Raw genomic sequence first — 19,589 nt, 5'->3', positions numbered from 1 at the left:
GGGCAGTACAGATCTCAACCACTTACTTCACTGTCTTACGCATAAATTCATCGTCCCCAGTTTCACCGCGTTTCTATCTGATTTTCCCCATTTCGAGCCCAAATCTCTCTTTATCTCTTTAATTACAGTTGATCTCTGAAGTTCCATGTAATCCATTTTCACTTCAGGTGGCATTCTCTTCAAGATCCCATTTTCCATTTAATCCATTTTCACCACACCAATCCGCCATTCTGCCTCTCCGTCTTCATCTTTTGAGCTGTTGAAATACATCCAAATTTACTCTTAAACCTAAGAGGCCAACAAATCTTGAAGTAAATCTTGTGAATTTACTGATAAGTGGGTCATCAATTGTAAAGATTCCTTTTTGTTTTGCGGAATCTCGTTTCGGTGCTAAAGTAAGTATAGTTACTGAATTTATCAAGCCACCACATTGAAGACACGATGGACGAGTATGTACCCTTCTTAGCTTCTGATTTTTTCCCCTTTCTTGTCAATTTACATTCTTCACCCAATTAGGCATTGTTTTCTACTGTTATATAGAAAAAGGAAGCATTTCCCAGTACGGCAGTCCCCAGATATTGGATTCCCTCTAATTTTTGGAATCACAGAATACCACTATTGTCCTTCAATCTACATTGTTTGTTTACACGTGATGGTTTTTGGATTCCCAAATTACAGATTCCTCGCTTTGGATAAATTTTGAGAGTTAATTGTTCCAATGGTTACTGAACTCGTCTATTGCTCTCGTTGAAGTTCGAAATGTCTAGTTTTGGTCACCTAGGGTCCATGTTATCAAAATTGGTGACGTGGCTGATGAATGCACACGTGGCTTCCCATTATACCCTTATTGAGATGGTTGAATTTTAGTCGTTAAATTTTGAAAAATATCTTCTAATGCTCGCTGAATTTTGAGGTGATCGAATTTTTGCCACCGAACTTTGAAAAACGTCGAACTTTGGTCGCTAAACTTTGGAAAGCGTATTCTATTGCTCACTATAAATTTGAATTTAACCATATATTTATACAATAAAATATTTTACACTTAAACTCAATTTTTTTTCAACTTTTTAACCATACATTCTCCCAAAAATCACTATTTTTAGAACTCTTTTTTTTTTTTTTTTTAAATAATAGCCATTAAACATGGGCGGCTAAAATTCAGATTTGAATTTTGCAATGAAACACACAATGAACTTATTTTTTATTAAATAAAATCAAATCCAAATTTTAACAACGAATTTTAATTAAGCCCAAATTTATTGTGATCCATATAAGCCATTTTTAAGAGTTTTGTAGCAAAAACTCTACTATAATCACTCAATTTTGAAGTGGTCGAATTTTGGCCATTGAACTTTCAGATAGTTGAATTTTGGCCACTAAAATTTGAGATGATCGAGTTTTTAAATAGTGATTTTTGGAGAATGTATGATTAAAAAGTTAGGAAAAAATGTAAGTTTACATGTAAAATATTTTATTGTATAGATGTATGGTTAAAACCAAATCTATATTGAGCAATGGAAGACGTTTTCAAAGTTTAGTGGCCAAAGTTCGACTTTTTGAAATTTCAGTGAGCAATAAAAGAGACATTTTTCAAAATTTAGTGACCAAAATTCGACCATCTCAAAGTTTTATAGTGTGATGGGGGCTTAACGCGTGCATTTAGTCATTCACGTCACCAGTTCCGCTGGAGGTTTGAGATGGAAGTTATGCTAATGAGTAACGTATAACATTTTCCAAAACTTAGTTGCCAAAACTCGACATGGTAAACTTTAGCGAGCAACCGAAGACATGGATCTAAGTTTTGTTACCAAAACTCGACATTTTAAATTTCAGTGATCAATTGAAGACACGTACTTAAGTTTATTGACCAAAACTCGACATTTTAAATTTTAGTGAGCAAACTAAAACATGGATCTAAGTTTAGTGATCATTGGAACAAGTAACTCAGATTTTGAAGCAATCTTACATAGATACTGTATAATTATTATCTCTTTGATTATTGATAGGAAATCTTGTAATGAGTGATATACGTGTAAATAGTTGTTTTCTTTCAGTGAGTACTAATTGATTTTTTAACCTTTCCTCGTTAGGGAGAATGAAGTCGAACTTTTACAAAGATATCGTCGGGACAGGCGGGTACTTCTAGATTTTATACTTGCTGGTAGCTTAATAAAGAAGGTGATAATGCCACCAGGAGCAGTAACATTGGATGATGTGGATCTGGATCAAGTCAGTGTGGATTATGTTCTTAATTGTGCAAAGAAAGGTTATGTATTTGAAACTATGTTTTGTTCACTTATCTTTTTGTTCCGTGTTTTCACTAGGAAAGAGATGGAGTTGTATACATAACTTGTGGTTTTTCTTTTCTTCTCTTGGTTAATTAATGTAGGTCACATGCTTGAACTCTCGGAAGCTATAAGAGAATACCATGATAGCACTTTATTCCCTAACATGGTAATTGACGGCCCATTGAGCTATTAATTCGACATTCAAGAACTTCTTTTTTTGCATGCTTCAGCTGTCCTCATTGAATACTCTCTGCATGTCTCATAAATTGGGACATTTTAAGTAGCTATTTAACTATATTTTACTCTGTTATATTATTTGGACTAATTGTTCCCTTGCACTTCATTTATTCTTTCAATTTTCTTCTTCCAATTGTTTACTTAAAATCATATATGAGTGTATCTGAATACCTTTGTCCTCATTACCATTGTTATTGGGTTCGAAAAGAATAATGCAGGTTCAGCCGATGAATTCTTTCTGGTTACCAATCCCGAATCTTCAGGTTCCCCTCCCAGAAGGGCACCCCCACATGTCCCAGTTGTGGTTCCATCACCTATTTTACCTGGCCTTTCAATTTCGGAGCCTCTCGACACTGAAGAAGTTGATGAAGTATCGAGTTTGTCAAAATCTCAGTCTCTTAACTCCTCTCAAGTTCAAGAATTAACTGTAGATGACATTGATGATTTTGATGACGACGATCTGGAGGAGGTTGACAGTCGTAGGTACTCCAGAAGAGTTCTAAATGATGCCTCTGATGTGGCCCTGGGATTGTCTTCCTTTGCTACTGGTAAATATGGTTTATGATGGTCTGCATGGAGTCTTAATGTCTTCGTCTTATTTCAAGTATTGTTCCTGTGGTTCTTATGTCTCATAGCTTTACCAGAGAAGTACAATTAATGTTCTTATTTTAGTTTATTTACAACCTAATTAACTAAAAAGATGGGGTGGTTTTAGTTCTTTCAGTTTCTTAGTCAAAACAATTATTTTCAGAGATAAAATCTGTTAGGGTTTAAAAACATTAGTTAACTTTATGAACAATCAGACGTATAAACTCATTTATGTTGCCTTGTTTTGAGATATATTTAAGAGAAAGATCTTCTGCGAGTATACTAAGTTTGGGTTCTAATATCTCATAAATGTAAGTACTAGATTGAGCAATTGGGATATAGACTTTCAAGGACGTGTTTCAGGTAATTGGCATCATAACCAGAGCCAATTCTCTCGCTTTTTGTTCATTTTGACCGGTGAAATTATCTTTATTTATATTTTTTTTTTTTTGGGGAACAGCTTTTACTACTAATGTGGCAATGCCTTTTTCTATTTACTGAGGTTACATCCAGTAGCATCCATGCATGTCAAAAACTTAAAGTAAATTGTTAGAATAAATCAATAAATAATCCCTGCTGACAAGAGATAAAACCTCATTCCTGACGACCTTTAGTTTCCTTTCTCAATCATGCAAGTTTGCCAATCTCATATAAGTTACATCACTGAAGCATCAATGGAGTTGGTATGGAAATGGGGAGTAGACTTGAAGTTCTATTTCTAGTAGCGTATTGGGACAGGGGCCTCGCCTCAACCTAGACATTCATCTTATAAATGGATAAGCTGGAGTGTAGTTGTCCTCATATTCTATGTTGCGTATTTAAATAATTTTGAACTTTTGACAAATGCCATCTGATCTATGTGAGATTTTCCAACTGATCACTGTTACATGAGTAACAGAGGTTTTATTAGTGGACTTGGCAGACTTGCTATGATATTTTCAAACTTAGGTTCTTGTTGGTTTGCTTCAATACAGGTATTACAGACGACGACCTCCGCGAAACTGCATATGAGATCCTCCTTGCTGCAGCTGGAGCTTCAGGGTATTTATCTTTTTGCATCTTGGTTTGCACATTTGTTGCCATCTTAATAATGGATGATTTTCCATTTCATATGTTTATATGCACAAACAGGGGCCTTATTGTTCCGTCTAAGGAGAAAAAAAAAGAAAAGAAGTCTCGATTGATGAGGAAGCTAGGACGAAGTAAGAGTGAACATGTGATGCAATCCCAGAATTCTCCTGGTTTGGTTGGTCTATTGGAGACGATGCGTGTTCAGATGGAGGTAAACTATACTTATTCTCGCAAACATTTTCCTGATAGTTTTGGGTCCTTATTTCTTCTACTTACATGAAATACATTTCAAAACCTTCATCTTGTTGAAGTTTGAGCCATTAATATGCCACTAAACTTTAATGGGTTGTGCTCTATGAAAAATTCAGACCAACAATAATTACTTCTGTTTTCCCTTTGAAAACCAGTGAATTTATCAAGATAAAACTAGTATTATCTTTGTAGAATTCTGAAAAACATTGTGGTTAGAGTTTAATTGTCGCTTTTTTGTTTTTCTAAGTTACTGGGGGTTGGGGTGGGGTATAAGAACCTTTTGTGTGCTATGGAGTGACAGTAGAGAATATGGAAAATGATATTTTCAGTATTTTTGGTAGAAGAGGGTGGATGTTTCCCATTCCAGATTGATATCTGGTTGACGATGTAGTTTTGAGTGTTGCATAAGCTTTTGTGTTGAACAAATTGTATAGAAATGAAGTCAACTTTTATGGGTGAAATATATTTACCCTATATAGGTTTGTTTTGTGGTGCAAGGAAGAGAACGTGAAAGTTAAATACTTATATTAATTTGTTACGCTCTTTTCCCATCTCTTGGGTCGTTCAACTATTTTACATGGGTGTACCTCCATGTTCCTTATCACTGGGATTTCTTACATATGAGAAAAACAACAAAGATCAAAAGAAGCAACATATTGGTGGTAGTTTTGTTGAAGTGTAGAAGACCCGATCTAGTCAAGTGGTTCAACCTGGTATGAGGCGAAGGTCTCAGATTCGAGTCTTGCTGCCATTCATATAATGAAATTGTTCATGTATCAGGCTTTAATGGGATACATTAGACCTGCCTACATGTGAGGTTGTGTGTTGAAGACTAGATTGAAGCAATATACATGTGGCCCTCTCTAAGAACAAGCAATAGCTTAGTTTCTTGATAGCTTTTAATCATCTTTTGGAAAATTTTCATTGGAATTGCATTCCTAATTGTTATTTGAAACTGTCCACATCTCATGTTCAGAGACATACTCCGGGTTCACTTTCATGTAATGTGGTGCATTGTCTATTGCTTGTGATATGATCCTTCTAGCTGCTAAGTTTCTATTGCCATGGGAGTCATAATGTGTTGAAAATCAGTCTTGTGAACTTGCTAGTATGCCATGAAGCAGATTTTATGTTAGCTACTGGAAAGACAATGGCCAAAGTCAGACTAGTTTTACTCAAACACACAGTCTCTGGTACCAACAAGAAAGGGGGAAAGTCCTTTACTTTGCAACTTTGATCATGGAGACCAGAACACATTTAGGGTGCGTTTAAGCCCCGTTTTATGGGAAAATAGGTTTTTTAATAGTGATTTTTTTGGAGGATTTGTGATTAAAAAGTAGGCAAAAGTTTTGGGTTTATGTGTAAATTATTTTATTGGGAGATTGGTTGGTTGAAAATGAGTTTGGGGGGAAAAATGAGTTTGTAAAAAATAGGGCTCAAACATGGGCTTAATATATTGGCAAACTTTGATGATCTTTATCTGATTTTATTATTTGTTCTGTAAGTATGGTAGAATCTCATCTAGGTCATAATAAACCTTTAAACTAAAGATTTATTTTTCTCTACTGTGTTACATTTCTACTCTTATCTGAAAAATCATCACTGCTTAATCCACAAAAGATATTATGAAGTTGGTCCTGTATCAAAAAACTTTCCATAGTTTCCGAAGTTGTTGGTTTTGTTTGCTGTTTATGTATATTTCACCAATTCTGATGAGTTCAACATAGATTTCTGAGGACATGGACATCAGAACAAGAAGAGGGCTTCTTAATGCCATGGTGGGAAAAGTTGGAAAAAGAATGGATACTCTCTTGATCCCATTGGAATTGCTGTGTTGTATTTCACGTACGGAGTTTTCTGACAAGAAGTCATATATAAGGTGGCAAAAGAGACAAGTGAGAACTCTCTCTCTCTCCTTTTTCATTTTGTCTCCCTTCTTGCCTGAAGAGTTCTTCGTTCCTTTCTTGCTTTGCTACCATCTGTGGCATTTGTCCTGCAAACAAGCCCTTTTGGGGAATTTGTTTGTAATTCTCTCATTGAAAGTGGTGGTGGTAAAGAGTGTGTGTGTTCGCTCTCTATAAGTTTAATATCAATAGCACGTCATTTCCGTTCCCATTCAAAATGTGTACAATTTTGTGCCAATTCAGTTAAACATGTTGGAGGAAGGGCTTGTAAATCAACCTGCTGTAGGATTCGGAGAATCTGGGCGAAAAATGAGTGATTTAAGGGCCCTTCTGGCGAAGATTGAAGAGTCTGAGGTATGGCACATTCATTTTCCTTAGTCTGTTTTTGATATTTATTTACCATTTTTGAAAAAAATTGTTTCATTTGGTATTTCTGTTGCCATGCATGAAAGTTTGTACTCTTTTTTAAAAATCTGATTTCTTATTGTAAACTACACGTGTGAGTGCAATGTAGTCACCTTTAAGAACATTTAATTGCATAACGATTATTTGCTGAATCCTTCATCCTACTTATTAATGTTTTATCCAATGAGTTTGATTATAATCTCCAGGAAGTAACTTCAACACAGCCTCTTTGCTCTATAGTGTCCTATTATTTGGAGAAAGCTATCTGTGATTTGATCAGTAGTTTTATTTGGAGAAAGCTATACGTGATTTGATCAGTAGTTTATGAACTCATAATACCCTACTGTTCAGTTTTCAGATGTCCTCTCAGTTCTCATGATTTGTGTATATGTTCAGTATAAAACATTAGAAAGATTCCTCCAGGCTGCAAGAGCCAGTGACAGCCTCTTATTTTCTTGTGCACTGATTGTAATCATATCTGTTGTGTCAGTCTCTTCCATCCTCTACTGGTGAGCTTCAGCGGACAGAATGTTTAAGATCTCTCAGAGATATTGCCAATCCGCTTGCAGAGAGGCCAGCGAGAGGAGACTTAACTGGTGAAATATGCCACTGGGCAGACGGATATCACTTAAACGTTAGATTATACGAGAAACTATTACTCAGTGTCTTTGATGTTTTGGACGAAGGAAAACTTACAGAGGTTAGTGGAACTGCGCCAAATTCATAATATTATATATCTCAATCGATATTCTTGTTTGTAACGATTTCCTAGTATTGTTGATGTTTTGGACGAAGGAACAGAGGTTATTGGAACTGCACCCAAGGTCATAGTATAGTACGAATTCTGTCTATATTCTTGTTTGCAACAATTTCTGTCGGGGGTTAAGTTCTGGTTTTCAGATGTGTTTAATTCTACAGAACTTACTTTCTAGGGCTATGGATACTTATATTAGTGTCTCTTACATCACTAACTTAGAATCTTCTGCCTTCTAATAGACAGCACTTCAGTTTATAATTCCAGTGGTTTGGGGAAAATGTTGGATGTGTGGAGTGGAACTGTATTGTACACTTTCTGACTTTTTTTTCTTGTTTTAGTGCTGTTTATATTGCCCTTGGGAGTACAGGATTAAGAAACCTAAATTTATTTTGTTAACTCACTCTGAATAGACAACATAATGTGCAGGAAGTGGAAGAAATGTTGGAGCTGTTTAAGTCAGCCTGGCGTATCTTGGGAATCACAGAGACCATTCATTACACTTGCTATGCATGGGTGTTATTTCGGCAGGTATCTGACCTGAAGATTTTGTGATCAAGAGAGTTCATAAGTGTAATTTACATTGTAAATTTCTTAAAAGAAATGCATAAATTTTAATGTGAATGTTGATGGGCACACTAATATTTCTTTGATCTTCTCTCTCTATCTTTCTCGCCTAGAAAAAGAAAAGAACGAACCAACTCTGCTCTTCTTCCCTTTTTGCTTTTTCTTAGCATTCTTGATTTTCCGTCCTTTCTGAACCTTGTCAGTCTTGAGTTTGCTTTTTGGTTTCTCAAACACCAGAAATGAAATGGAAATATCCAGTCTCCACACATGCTATGAACTTTCTAATTCAGAGGGTGGAGGGCTCTTTGAGGGCACCACAGGCTTCATAGGATTGAGTTTTTTCTTTTCTTTTTCTACGATTACTACTACTACTACTACTACTACTACTACTACTATTAATATTATTATTATTATTATTATTTTTCTATTGGTGTTTGGAGGTGGAAATGGAGCAAGTATTCAAAAAAATTGAGGAAAATGAAGAGTTACGGGAGCTAATTTTATAAATACATTGGGTTGGTTTTGCTTGTTTATTAACTGGTGGGTGGTAAAATCATTGAGGTTACTACTGGAAATTGCATATCACCATGGTTGGGTCTTGATGGTGGAACAGCTGTAGAATTTCGTGAAAGATGTAAATGTCCTTTCGGCTTCTATGTTTGAGTAATGAAGAATAATTTAGGAAGAAGGGGGAACAGAACAAAGGCAGCAAAACTTTGCCTGGGGAAGTAAAGCTCTGATTCTGTGTGATTATCACAACAAAAAGAGCGCAAGAGATTGATCCTATTTGGACGAGGATAGGAAATTTTTTGAGAGGATCTTCTAATGATAAATTCACTGGTTGCATGGAATAGGATCTCTGGAAGTTGTGATAAGAAAGTGCATCAAAGATGAGCAATGCACGCTTGTAGAAGCACTTGAACCTGCTACGATATTTAGAGCTTCTTTGGTTCAGATTAAAAATATCTGATTTTAATGTAAGTCAAAATCAAACAATCAATATTAACTACATCTTTCATTAGTCCCACAACTTTTCAACCACACATTTCAAAAACTTCTATCACAATCTACTAAAAAATCTAATTTTAATTCCCATCAGACACCCTCTTAAACTTTAAATTTGGGAAAGGATGGTAGTGGTATTTGGAAGGAATGGGAGGCAGTAAATTTGATACCGTAATGGATCACTAGCCAAATAGCTAGTGCATTGTTGGCAGCTTCTATTGTATGTTTTCTGGTTGTTAACTTTTGGTTTAGTTCTTCTGATGCAAGGTTTGAACGCCCTATTAGCACAAAGGGTGAACTGTTGCTTGCCATATTAGGCCGAGATAAAAAAAGGATGTAAAACTTGTTCATTTCTGTGTAGAAAAGAGACATTCATCTTACTTTTTTACGCTGTAACTTGAACTTGCTTACCCCAATTTGAAAAAGCGAATTGGTAATAAGCTAATCAATACATTGATCTTAACCCCGCTGAGTTTACAGTTGAACCCTTTTTTTGACTCTGAGGTCAATTAGAAAATAGAGCATTATTTAATCCGGATGAGAAATAGAATTTATCTCAATTTGCATTTTTTGCAATTGTGCATGACCTCTACACGGAATTTATGTAGTACAATTCTCTTCATTTGCGTAATTGCCTCATGGTGTGCTCCTGTTTTTGCTTGTTGCAGATGAAGTTCAATGAATCCTATAAATAAATTTTTATACTGTATAGTCATATCGCGAACATGGTTTTTGTCATTTGATTCATTTTTAATATGTAATACAGTTTGTCATCACTGGTGAGCAAGGAATCCTGCAGCATGCTATTGAGCAGTTGAAGAAAATACCTTTAAAGGAGCAACGGGGTCCACAGGAGAGATTGCACTTAAAAAGCTTGACTTGCAGAGTTGAGAGTGAGAAGGGATTTGAGGAATTAACTTTCTTGCAGTCATTTCTATTACCTATCCAAAAATGGGCTGACAAGCAGCTGGCGGACTACCATCTCCATTTTGCAGAGGTCTATAAATGAATGCATATTAACACTTCTCTTGAAGTTGATTGATTATGCTCATGAGTTTTGAAAAATTTGTGCACCAATATATCTATCACTTGTCAATATAGGGCGTTCTTGAAAATTTTCTTTTTTCTTATATTTTTTTGTATCATTTTAAACAAATTTGTATACATGTTTTTTTTGTTACCATGTAATTAAACTTTTTAGTATTTAAATGTCTTACAAGCTGTATTGTACAATCACAGTTTCACATAAAAATATAGTAACAAGTTTCATGACTTCCACCGTTGCACGTTCTAAGTTGCCGATTTGTTTGAAGGTATCAAAATGATATGGGATTTCTTAGTATTAATACAAAACCTGTGATGACTGTGGTGAGCACTCAAGTCATTTGCACCCAGAAATAGTTTTACCGGCGTGAGAATCTGTTTTCCAAATCAGAAATGGATGCAAGCTCTTCCATTCTTAATTGCATGTCTTAGATTAATACTGCTGGATTATTTAGGTAGTTCATACTCTGTGCATGTTTTCATGTTATGTCCCCAAAATTGTGATGCGGTAACGTGTGGAAAATATTTGATCCTACGCTTTTTAAGTATGCTAATAGCACAGGAGAGAGATGATTTATTCAGGAATAGTGTAGCCAGATTAGAGTTTATTTTGGGAAGTAGCCATTTAGTTTTTGGAGATTCATAGGAAATAATAGACACTGAATTTGGGACAGGGCATCTTATTTCGAATCTCAGTTAATTAGATCCCTGTATATAATTGCAATAAAATTTGAAATTCTCAATCCTATGTATTGATTGATGACCATGTCCTGCTGAGAATATAATTAACAGTGGTCAAACTAATCTTCTCTTAATATTGACTTTTTTATTTGCTTCTCTTGTCCTTTGTAGGGATTGAAATTGATGGAGAATGCCGTGGTGGTTGCAATGGTTGTTCGGAGGCTTCTTCTTGAAGAACCAGAACTGGTATTGTGGTTTCTTCTATCATAGTCGTCACTGGGCATCTTAGACACTTGTGATGATTTTCTATCATTTCTCTATTGCTTACATAAAATGAATCCACTTATGGTCTTGTCATCTCTTGCAGGCAATTTATTCTTTACCTGTCACAGATGCTGAGCAAATAGAGTCTTACGTGTCATCTTCAATTAAAAATGCATTTTCTAGGGTAAGTGTTTTAATCTAATTGCAATCTTATTGCAATAATTTAGAACATTTATGCTGTTGGATAATCGGTCAAGCAGTACTGTGATTTTTTTTTCTTCAACCCCCTTTGTAAAGGATCTTCATTTACTGTTGTCCATGCTGAGCTTAGGAAAGACGTCACCATTACTGGCTTTGCAATTTATAATAGGACCAAAAACAAGTAGTCTTTATATGACTATATATGATGTTGATTTCATTTGAAGTCTCCGATACACTTACAAGTGATCTCATTGAGATTCCAAGATGCAATAAGAAAGACATATAAGCGCAATACTGTGAAGCATAACTGATAGAGAGGGAGAGATACAGAAGATTGAAGGTTGAGGAAGAAATGGAGTGGATATAAATGTGTTAGTTTTGATCTTCATTTCTACCTACTTTATTTTTTCAAAGAAACAATTATAACTATATAATTCTTGGCATTCAATTAGATGCTAGACTATTTTCCGAAGCTGCACATGGGCCTATATGTTGATAAGCTAGAAACATGTCTTCTTGCCTCGTTTTGAAAATGTTTTCAATTTTATGAAAATATTGTAAACATAAAATCTGTGTTTCATAATTAGCGCCTGTTTAGTAGATTTTAATGTAAGTCGAAGTCAACAATTAATTCTAATCACATATTTCATGGGATCCACAGCTTTTCAACTACACATTTCATTAGTTTTTATCAAAATCTATTAAAAATCTTATTTTAATCCCCATCAAACAGGGGTTTAAAATAATTCATATTTTGTCTTCTAAAAATACTCATGTAAATATGCCATGCAAGTGCATTCTCGGTTTTCCGTTATGTGGTTCCATATGACAGCAAACATAAAATTAAATATAAAATGTTCCAAAATAATCTCTAAATATGCAGATATTGTAGGAAACATAAAGATATGATCCCACACGAGAAACTATACTGGCATTGTTTCAATTTCTTGCTTGAAAAATTGAAGGGAGGAGAAGGAGAACCGGAAATTACTTTCTTTACCATTTATTTCATGTCTAACATTATTATAGGTTATGAAGCTAAGTTGCTTAGGACATTTCTGTTAAAGATAGGAAAATATTATTTAGAATAATTTCCAATCGTGTAGGATTATTTTCCTTATTAGTTGATGTGTAATTATTTCACAATCTTTTCTTTTGAGTTATTTTATTTTTGGTTTATTTCCTTTTAGAGTTAATTACAACCCTATAAATAGGGTCTTCTACATTATAATATTTACAAGACTTTATTATATTAGTTTATAATATTTTATCATGGTATCAGAGCCGATTTAACTTCATTTTGGGTTAAACTTGTAAGCTTTTGTTCTCCGGCAAGCGGCCTCATGCTGCTCGTCCGGTCAAATTTTCTTGTTCCAGTCCAGTGTTCTTCCTCTCTTGCTTTCTTCAAATTTTCCCATGCAGAATAGTATAGCAGTAGTTGTAGTGTAATTAACAGCAATTTGAATCATATTATTGTCTTCCCAACTAAATTCTGAATGTAGAATCAGACTGCAATTTTCCTTAAATTTTCTCTTATTTCTATTATACCCAGAATCAATAATGGTTTATTAGTAGTAGTGTATTTTGAGTTGGTGGGTTTGAAGATGGGGGATGAAGGTAGAGATTCGTCCCTTCAATGTAGTGATAGGGTTTGGCAAGGTGGTCTTGAAGAGAATCCAGCGACGGAACGAGGTCGATGATGTGGTAGTGGAGGCGGCAGCTTAGGGTCGATGGGTCTGCTGTATTGGACTGCAGTTGTGGGCTATTGTTTTTTTTTTAGAGCCAGTTTTTGGATGGGTCTTTCATCAGAGTGCTATAAGGAAAGCAATAGTCATGGAAACCGACAAGGATGATATCAACGGCGGCGACTTAGACCTTTTTATGCATTTTACCATGTATATGGCAGAGACTCTTGATACCATCGATGCAAATGGCTTCACAACGGTCATTTCCTCTTAAATACTTGAGTGTATCTTGTCCATCTTCTTTGAATATAAATAACAGGTCTGGTTGGCTTGATTTTTCAACGGTCTCTGTTCCCCATTTCAGTCAGCAGCAGTCGGCGACGTAAAGAGTACAGAGGCAGCGGCGTTCTCTGAGAAGAAAGTTTGGGCTACAGTTTGATGTTTTCCAAAATTCCTTTGGGCTGCTTCATTATACTTTTATGCATGTGAACCGTATATTTGAAGTGGGCCTGATTTTGAAGTGGGCTGCTTTTGAGTGGTAATTTGTTTAGGCTGCAATCTAATTTCTTTTGCGGTTGATTAGGTTTGGGATCTAAATTCCTTAAGTTGTGCTGTTTGTTTGGCTAATTTTTATTAGGTTTTATCATAGTTGGGCTACATTACTTGGCCAACTTTTGGAATGCTTTATTAACATAAGTTCAATGATTATTGGGGTGCATTATCTGGGCTGATTTATTAGCATAATTTGGGTGACTCTAGATAAATTGGTTGATTAAGTTTATCGTGGATTGAAATTTCTTACTCGGGTAACATGTGACAAAGTACAATTTTATATAAGAACGTGAAGGTGAGTGAAGACATGGGAGTGCAGATCGTTGATTTTGGTTGCTTGGGTAATGAGCTAGAGTTTTGAATTCTCGAAGGAAGATTATCCTCGTGTGATTTTGGATTCTCAGAGGAGGGTCAACTTTGAATTTTATGGTGTGGGCTGTTTTGTGGGATTTCTCCCAACTATAGCATTTTGGCCAGCATTATATTGCTGGAATCTTGGCCGGTGTATTGGTGTTACAATATTTTTTGGAACACGAATTATGTGTTCGAATAAGTTCTCCCGACAGATAGAGCTCACCGTGTGTGTCGGCACATTTCGTGAATTTCTTTTGGGAATTCTTCTTGGGGATTGAGTTCTCTGGAGTATCTTTGGAGTGGTTGAATCTTCGATTCTCTTTGGTCATAACTCAATCTTTTAGATGTGGGCTTCTTGTGGTTGTCCACAGTTGACAGAATTTTTGTTAACGTGTGACTCTTCAGTGCTTCAAGTGTGGTGCGAGTATTCGGCGTTGCATCAAGTGTGGTGCGAGTATTCGATGTTTTGGTGATGATTTGTTAGCGTCATCAGTTTCTGGTCGGACATTGATTTTTTGCCGAGAATCATATCAAGTTTTGAATCAGTTCTTGGGTTTGGAGTTGTTCTTGGTTGTTTCTGTACTATTTTTTTGTTTTTGGTATCTCATCATCACTAATTTTCATAGTTGGTTGCTCTGGTTTGGATTTCTTCTTCGTGAACGCAGGCATTGTCACCGTTGCAGTTCAAGTTTGCAAATTGATGCTTATAGCAGCATCAATTTAAGAGGGGGGGGGGGGGGTTAAAGATAGGAAAATATTGTTTAGAATAATTTTCAATCGTGTAGGATTATTTTCCTTATTAGTTGATTGTGTAATTATTACACAATCTTTCCTTTTGAGTTATTTCTTTTTTGGTTTATTTCCTTTTAGAGTTAATTACAACCCTATAAATAGGGTCTTCTATATTGTAATATTTACAAGAATATTATATTAGTTTATAATATTTTATCAATTTCTCTGGTATATGATTATTTTAGTCCATCAAAATATTTATCTCTATTGCACACTTCCCTTGATTCTTGCCATGGATTAGAAATATCGAGAATTTCTCTTTTTATTTTGATTTCTTTTTGCACAGATTTTAGGGGATGTTGAAACAATGTCAGATGTAGCAAATGAACATCCTTTAGCAATGCTTGCAGAACAGACAAAGAAACTTTTGAGAAAAGATACAACAATGTATATGCCTATCCTATCTCAGCGGCATCGCAATGCCAGTGCTGTTTTGGCATCTCTTGTTCACAGGCTTTATGGTGTCAGACTAGTAAGTCTGCTTACATAATAATTCTTTTGTTCAAATCGAATAACATGGAGATCTAATTGACATTTCTTCCTCAGAAACCCTTCCTTGATAGTGCCGAGCATCTTACAGAGGATGTTGTATCTGTGTTTCCGGCTGCTGATAGTCTTGAGCAATATGTTTTAACAATCATCACATCTACTTGCGAAGATGGAGCTGCGGAGTCTTACTGCAAGAAACTAAATTTATACAAGGTGAGGAATTTTCTTTAACAAACTCATTTCCTGGTTTGCTTCTGAGGATTCTTAAATCGAAGAATGACCATTGTATAATGACTAAGTATCAGCTGCATACATATGATTAATTTGCTTCCCTGACGTCCAGATGTTGAATTCAGTTTAGAGCATAAAGGACATGGGGAATTTATGACAGATAACAGGAAATATATATATATATATATATATATACTGGATATTATGATACTTTGTACATATATGACTTGATTTATATATAATTTATTACTGTCTACCACTTTAAAATTCGTGCCTGTATATTTGATATATACTCGTGTGAGATAGAATTTTGTTGTATGCTAGCATGAGTGAAGACCTTCAGTTCTTGTTTCTTAGGACTCTTATAGTAGTGTCAACTTGAAGCATATTTGTACTTTAGCATGCCCTAATTACATCAGTTATGGAGGCACTAACCTATTATTTGGGATCAAAATTTTCCATATCTGTAACTTCATTGGTTTATCCTCTTATATTTCTTACTGGAGAAGTTCACACTTGTGCTGTTTTCGTATCAGATTGAGACCATATCTGGAACATTGGTGCTGCGCTGGGTCAATTCACAGCTTGGAAGACTTCAGGCTTGGGTTGAGCGGGCTATTCAACAGGAGGTAATGACTCGTATGGTTGGATATCAATCCTTTAATGTTGGGGTGTTCGTAGAAAGTAATAGTTACAAATGCTGTGTTATATAATTACATGTACATCTCTATGTACATTCATATATCTGTGGATTTGCATCTATATTGTTTGGCGTACCTATGAATTCCAATGGACCCAAGAGTTCTGATGAAGACATTCTTCAGTAATTTCATCATGGTTCTCGAAGTCATGTGGGTAGGTCTAGAGCTAAGCCTTGTCTAAACCTTGGAATCTTAATGCCATAATGAAAAAAAAAAAAAAAAAATGACATAATGAGATCCTAGTCTCAAAAATAAAAATTTCAACATAGCCTCTTCATGTAACCCCAAAAATGGGACAGATCACAAAAATGTAATTCTGTAGATATAGATTATGAAATTGATTGTAGATCAGTACCCCTTTTGCTTTGCCCACCCACCCAACCCCAACCAAAAAAAGAAGAAGAAGAAGAACTCCTTTAATTTCCATCCCTATGAACGTATCCTGGGAGGAATACTTAACTTACACATTAGGTATAGTACTTTCTTTGAACTCACCCATCATAATTTCTCAAATGCTTTAAGAAGAAGAATCTGATCCAATCTTGGGTGAAGGATAGGCTTGTGAGAATTTTTGACTCGGAAAACCATAAAATTTACAAGTAGACTTCAAAATTGAGCAAATATAGAGATGTGTGTCAAAACCAATGATAACTAAAAATGCACAGTGAGGAACGTCAGATATTAGATATATACATAAAACTTAATGTCAGCAACATAAAATTGACCCAGATCAGTTTAAGATGTAAGAAAAGTTGTCCATGTAAAGAGTCAAGTAAGGTCTAAGTTTCTGACACTGATAAGGTTGTACTCAATCTTGGTGGGATGGAGGAACTCAATAGGTTTAAATGGAACTTTATAGAGCCTAAAACTTGAGTTTAATTACTTTGCGTTAGCAAAGTGTAGTAACGAAGAGGAGAAGTGAGAGGATAAGATAGAGAGAACATCATGATGAAAGAGTTTGGAAAACTGAGAGAAAGACGTAGTGAAGAACTTTATTGAACCTAAAACTTGAGTTTAATTACTTTGCGTTAGCAAAGTGTAGTAACGAAGAGGAGAAGTGAGAGGATAAGATAGAGAGAACATCATGGTGAAAGAGTTTGGAAAACTGAGAGAAAGACGTAGTGAAGAACTTTATTGAACCTAAAACTTGAGTTTAATTACTTTGCGTTAGCTAAGTGCAGTAATGAAGAGGAGAAGTGAGAGGATAAGATAGAGAGAACATCATGGTGAAAGAGTTTGGAAAACTGAGAGAAAGACATAGTGAAGAGATAACAATGACGTGGAACTTGAAATTACCATAAACACTCAGACCAAATAAAATAAGAGAACAGACTGAATATATCAACAGTAACTTTTAAAATATAAAGCATATATTCCAGGATTAAGCTATGTCTGGGTCGTATTCTAGAATTAAATTATATATAAGCCCCCTTTAGCTTTTGTAAAATATCTTGAGGATGGAAAATGATCCTCTTTCATGTGGAAAAATGAATTTGGTTCTGAATTGATAATTTTCTCCTTGACCAAACTAACCAAGGAAAAGGAGGGGAAAAAAAAAAAAAAAAAGGAAGAAGAAAAGAAAAGAAAGAAAATGAAAAGTAAAGTAAAAAAGAAAGAGAAGAAGGCTAGGGGTTTATTTTAAGATGAAGAATAATGGTTGGGAAAGGGTGTTTAAAAATGATAAAAATCGTCCCAATCAAATTGCAAGAAGAGCCTCTAAAAAATTAAAATGTGCGCATAAGTCCTGATTTTCAACTTAAGGCGCGTGCCTAGTACAAAATGAGGTGCGCACCTTAGCCTTTTGATTGCTCCCAGTTGCCCAAAATTGGGTCTAAGGCGTGCACCTTTGTCTTTTTTTCCTTACTTTAGTTTAGTCCTCAAAGAGCTGCACGTCAGGTCCTTCAATTTTGGTTTTATCCAATTTGGTCCTTGGATTTTGACTTTTCTTTCAATTACGCCCTTCAAAAATTGCAATCCCAAGTCCTTGAACTTTTGGTACTTAAGCATTTTGGTCCCCAACTTCACAATTTTGTACACTTTTGCTCCCTTTTCACTTCCTTTTACCTTGTTGTCTTTTCTTAGATGATTTTTACTTACAAAAACAATAATTATATAATTGTGAGTAGAAATTCGTTCATTTTATCAATATTTAAGCTTATTTAAGTATTAAATAAGTGTGCAAAAACACACATATCAATGGTATTATCAAGTAATAAGTCTACTGGAATCCCAGTCTTCTCTTTTTAGCATTTTCTGGATGATTGGATCATCGTACTGCTTCATTGTTGTAATATTTACATTTATCTTTTTGGACTATCTGAATGGTTTATTTTCTTCATTGGCCTGTCTTGTAACTAACTGTACATAAATTCTTTCAGCGGTGGGCCCCAGTGTCTACTCAACAAAGACATGGAAGTTCAATTGTTGAAGTTTACAGAATTGTTGAAGAGGTTTGCATTTTATCACCCGTTTATGGCCTGTTTTAGGAATTTTCTTTGAAATATTTTCAGTCGTGCATATTTTGGTATATGAATATCTTCAGTTATCTTACTGTGAATTCTCGAAAGAATTGAAAATTGTTGTAGTGTGGTATAATGACAGAGAAAAAAACACGTGATATTGTTTAGTCCATTAAACGTGTGATGTTACATTGCTCCCAAGCTTTCCGCTTGTGCCATTTTTATTGTTGATGTAAATTAAAAAATATTGTGTTGGGGGACTTTGAGTGGCTACTGAGAAGCAGAAAATTCTCTATGAAATGAATCATACGGGGCATTTTGAGGGGCTGTTGAAGGCAGAAACCATCTAGATAAGAAGAACTTGTGATGTAGAAGAAGAGGAGGCATTTCGTATGGCTGTACTGACTTAAATTTAACATATCTGTTCATCTTAATTTAATCTTTTACCAAGAGAAAGCGTACTTATTCTGATAATTACCATCTACTATGCATCATGTGAACTTAATCTGATGATTATCATTTCATCTTTCTTTACAGACAGTTGATCAGTTCTTTGCTCTTAATGTTCCAATGAGACCTGGAGAATTGAGTAGCCTTGTTCGTGGCATTGATAATGCTTTTCAAGTATATGCCAAACATGTGGCTGACAGCCTAGGTATACCATTACTTGGAGATGTGATGCCAAATGTTTTTTCGTCTATTAACTATCAATTTTGATTAATTTATTGTGAATAAACTTGGAAGAAACTTAAACCATCCATCGATTGTGTTTCAAAACTCACCCAAAAAGAATACATGTTTGAAATGAAGACAAAATGATAATTTTTGTTTCTATGATGGCATTTTAGAAATTAATGGTCATGCTTGTTTTGCTGGGAAATATGTGTCTCCGCTGAAGACATGGAAATTTATGGATCATATTACAAAATTAAAATTCTGAAATTAATTAATTAAAGAGGGGTTCCATACGTGCATTTTTTCATTTCATGCGTGTGACCTTAGTAGAGAGGATGAAATAAGAATGAGAATATACGAACAAGTGGAGGTGATACATGTTGAGGCAGC

General features: G+C 35.1%; 1 protein-coding gene across 1 annotated transcript in view; it reads left to right on the top strand.

Annotated features, from left to right (window-relative positions):
* The window catches only part of LOC111410304, a 29,439-nt gene continuing 9,850 nt past the window's right edge, over positions 1-19,589 (top strand). The window contains exons 1-18 of the mRNA XM_023040571.1: positions 1-449; positions 2,091-2,266; positions 2,390-2,454; positions 2,734-3,073; positions 4,088-4,154; positions 4,245-4,395; positions 6,164-6,331; positions 6,584-6,694; positions 7,236-7,445; positions 7,929-8,030; positions 9,838-10,068; positions 10,968-11,042; positions 11,164-11,244; positions 14,931-15,116; positions 15,191-15,346; positions 15,901-15,993; positions 18,444-18,515; positions 19,062-19,179. Coding sequence (XP_022896339.1) covers positions 442-449; positions 2,091-2,266; positions 2,390-2,454; positions 2,734-3,073; positions 4,088-4,154; positions 4,245-4,395; positions 6,164-6,331; positions 6,584-6,694; positions 7,236-7,445; positions 7,929-8,030; positions 9,838-10,068; positions 10,968-11,042; positions 11,164-11,244; positions 14,931-15,116; positions 15,191-15,346; positions 15,901-15,993; positions 18,444-18,515; positions 19,062-19,179 — 2,410 coding nt within the window. The 5' untranslated portion in view covers positions 1-441. The remainder of the gene's footprint in view (positions 450-2,090; positions 2,267-2,389; positions 2,455-2,733; positions 3,074-4,087; positions 4,155-4,244; positions 4,396-6,163; positions 6,332-6,583; positions 6,695-7,235; positions 7,446-7,928; positions 8,031-9,837; positions 10,069-10,967; positions 11,043-11,163; positions 11,245-14,930; positions 15,117-15,190; positions 15,347-15,900; positions 15,994-18,443; positions 18,516-19,061; positions 19,180-19,589) is intronic.

This window comes from Olea europaea, chromosome 15, assembly GCF_002742605.1.
Source record: "Olea europaea var. sylvestris chromosome 15, O_europaea_v1, whole genome shotgun sequence".
NCBI lineage: Eukaryota > Viridiplantae > Streptophyta > Magnoliopsida > Lamiales > Oleaceae > Olea > Olea europaea.
The sequence above is the reverse complement of the archived record's forward strand: the minus strand, read 5'-3'. Positions and strand labels throughout refer to the sequence as shown.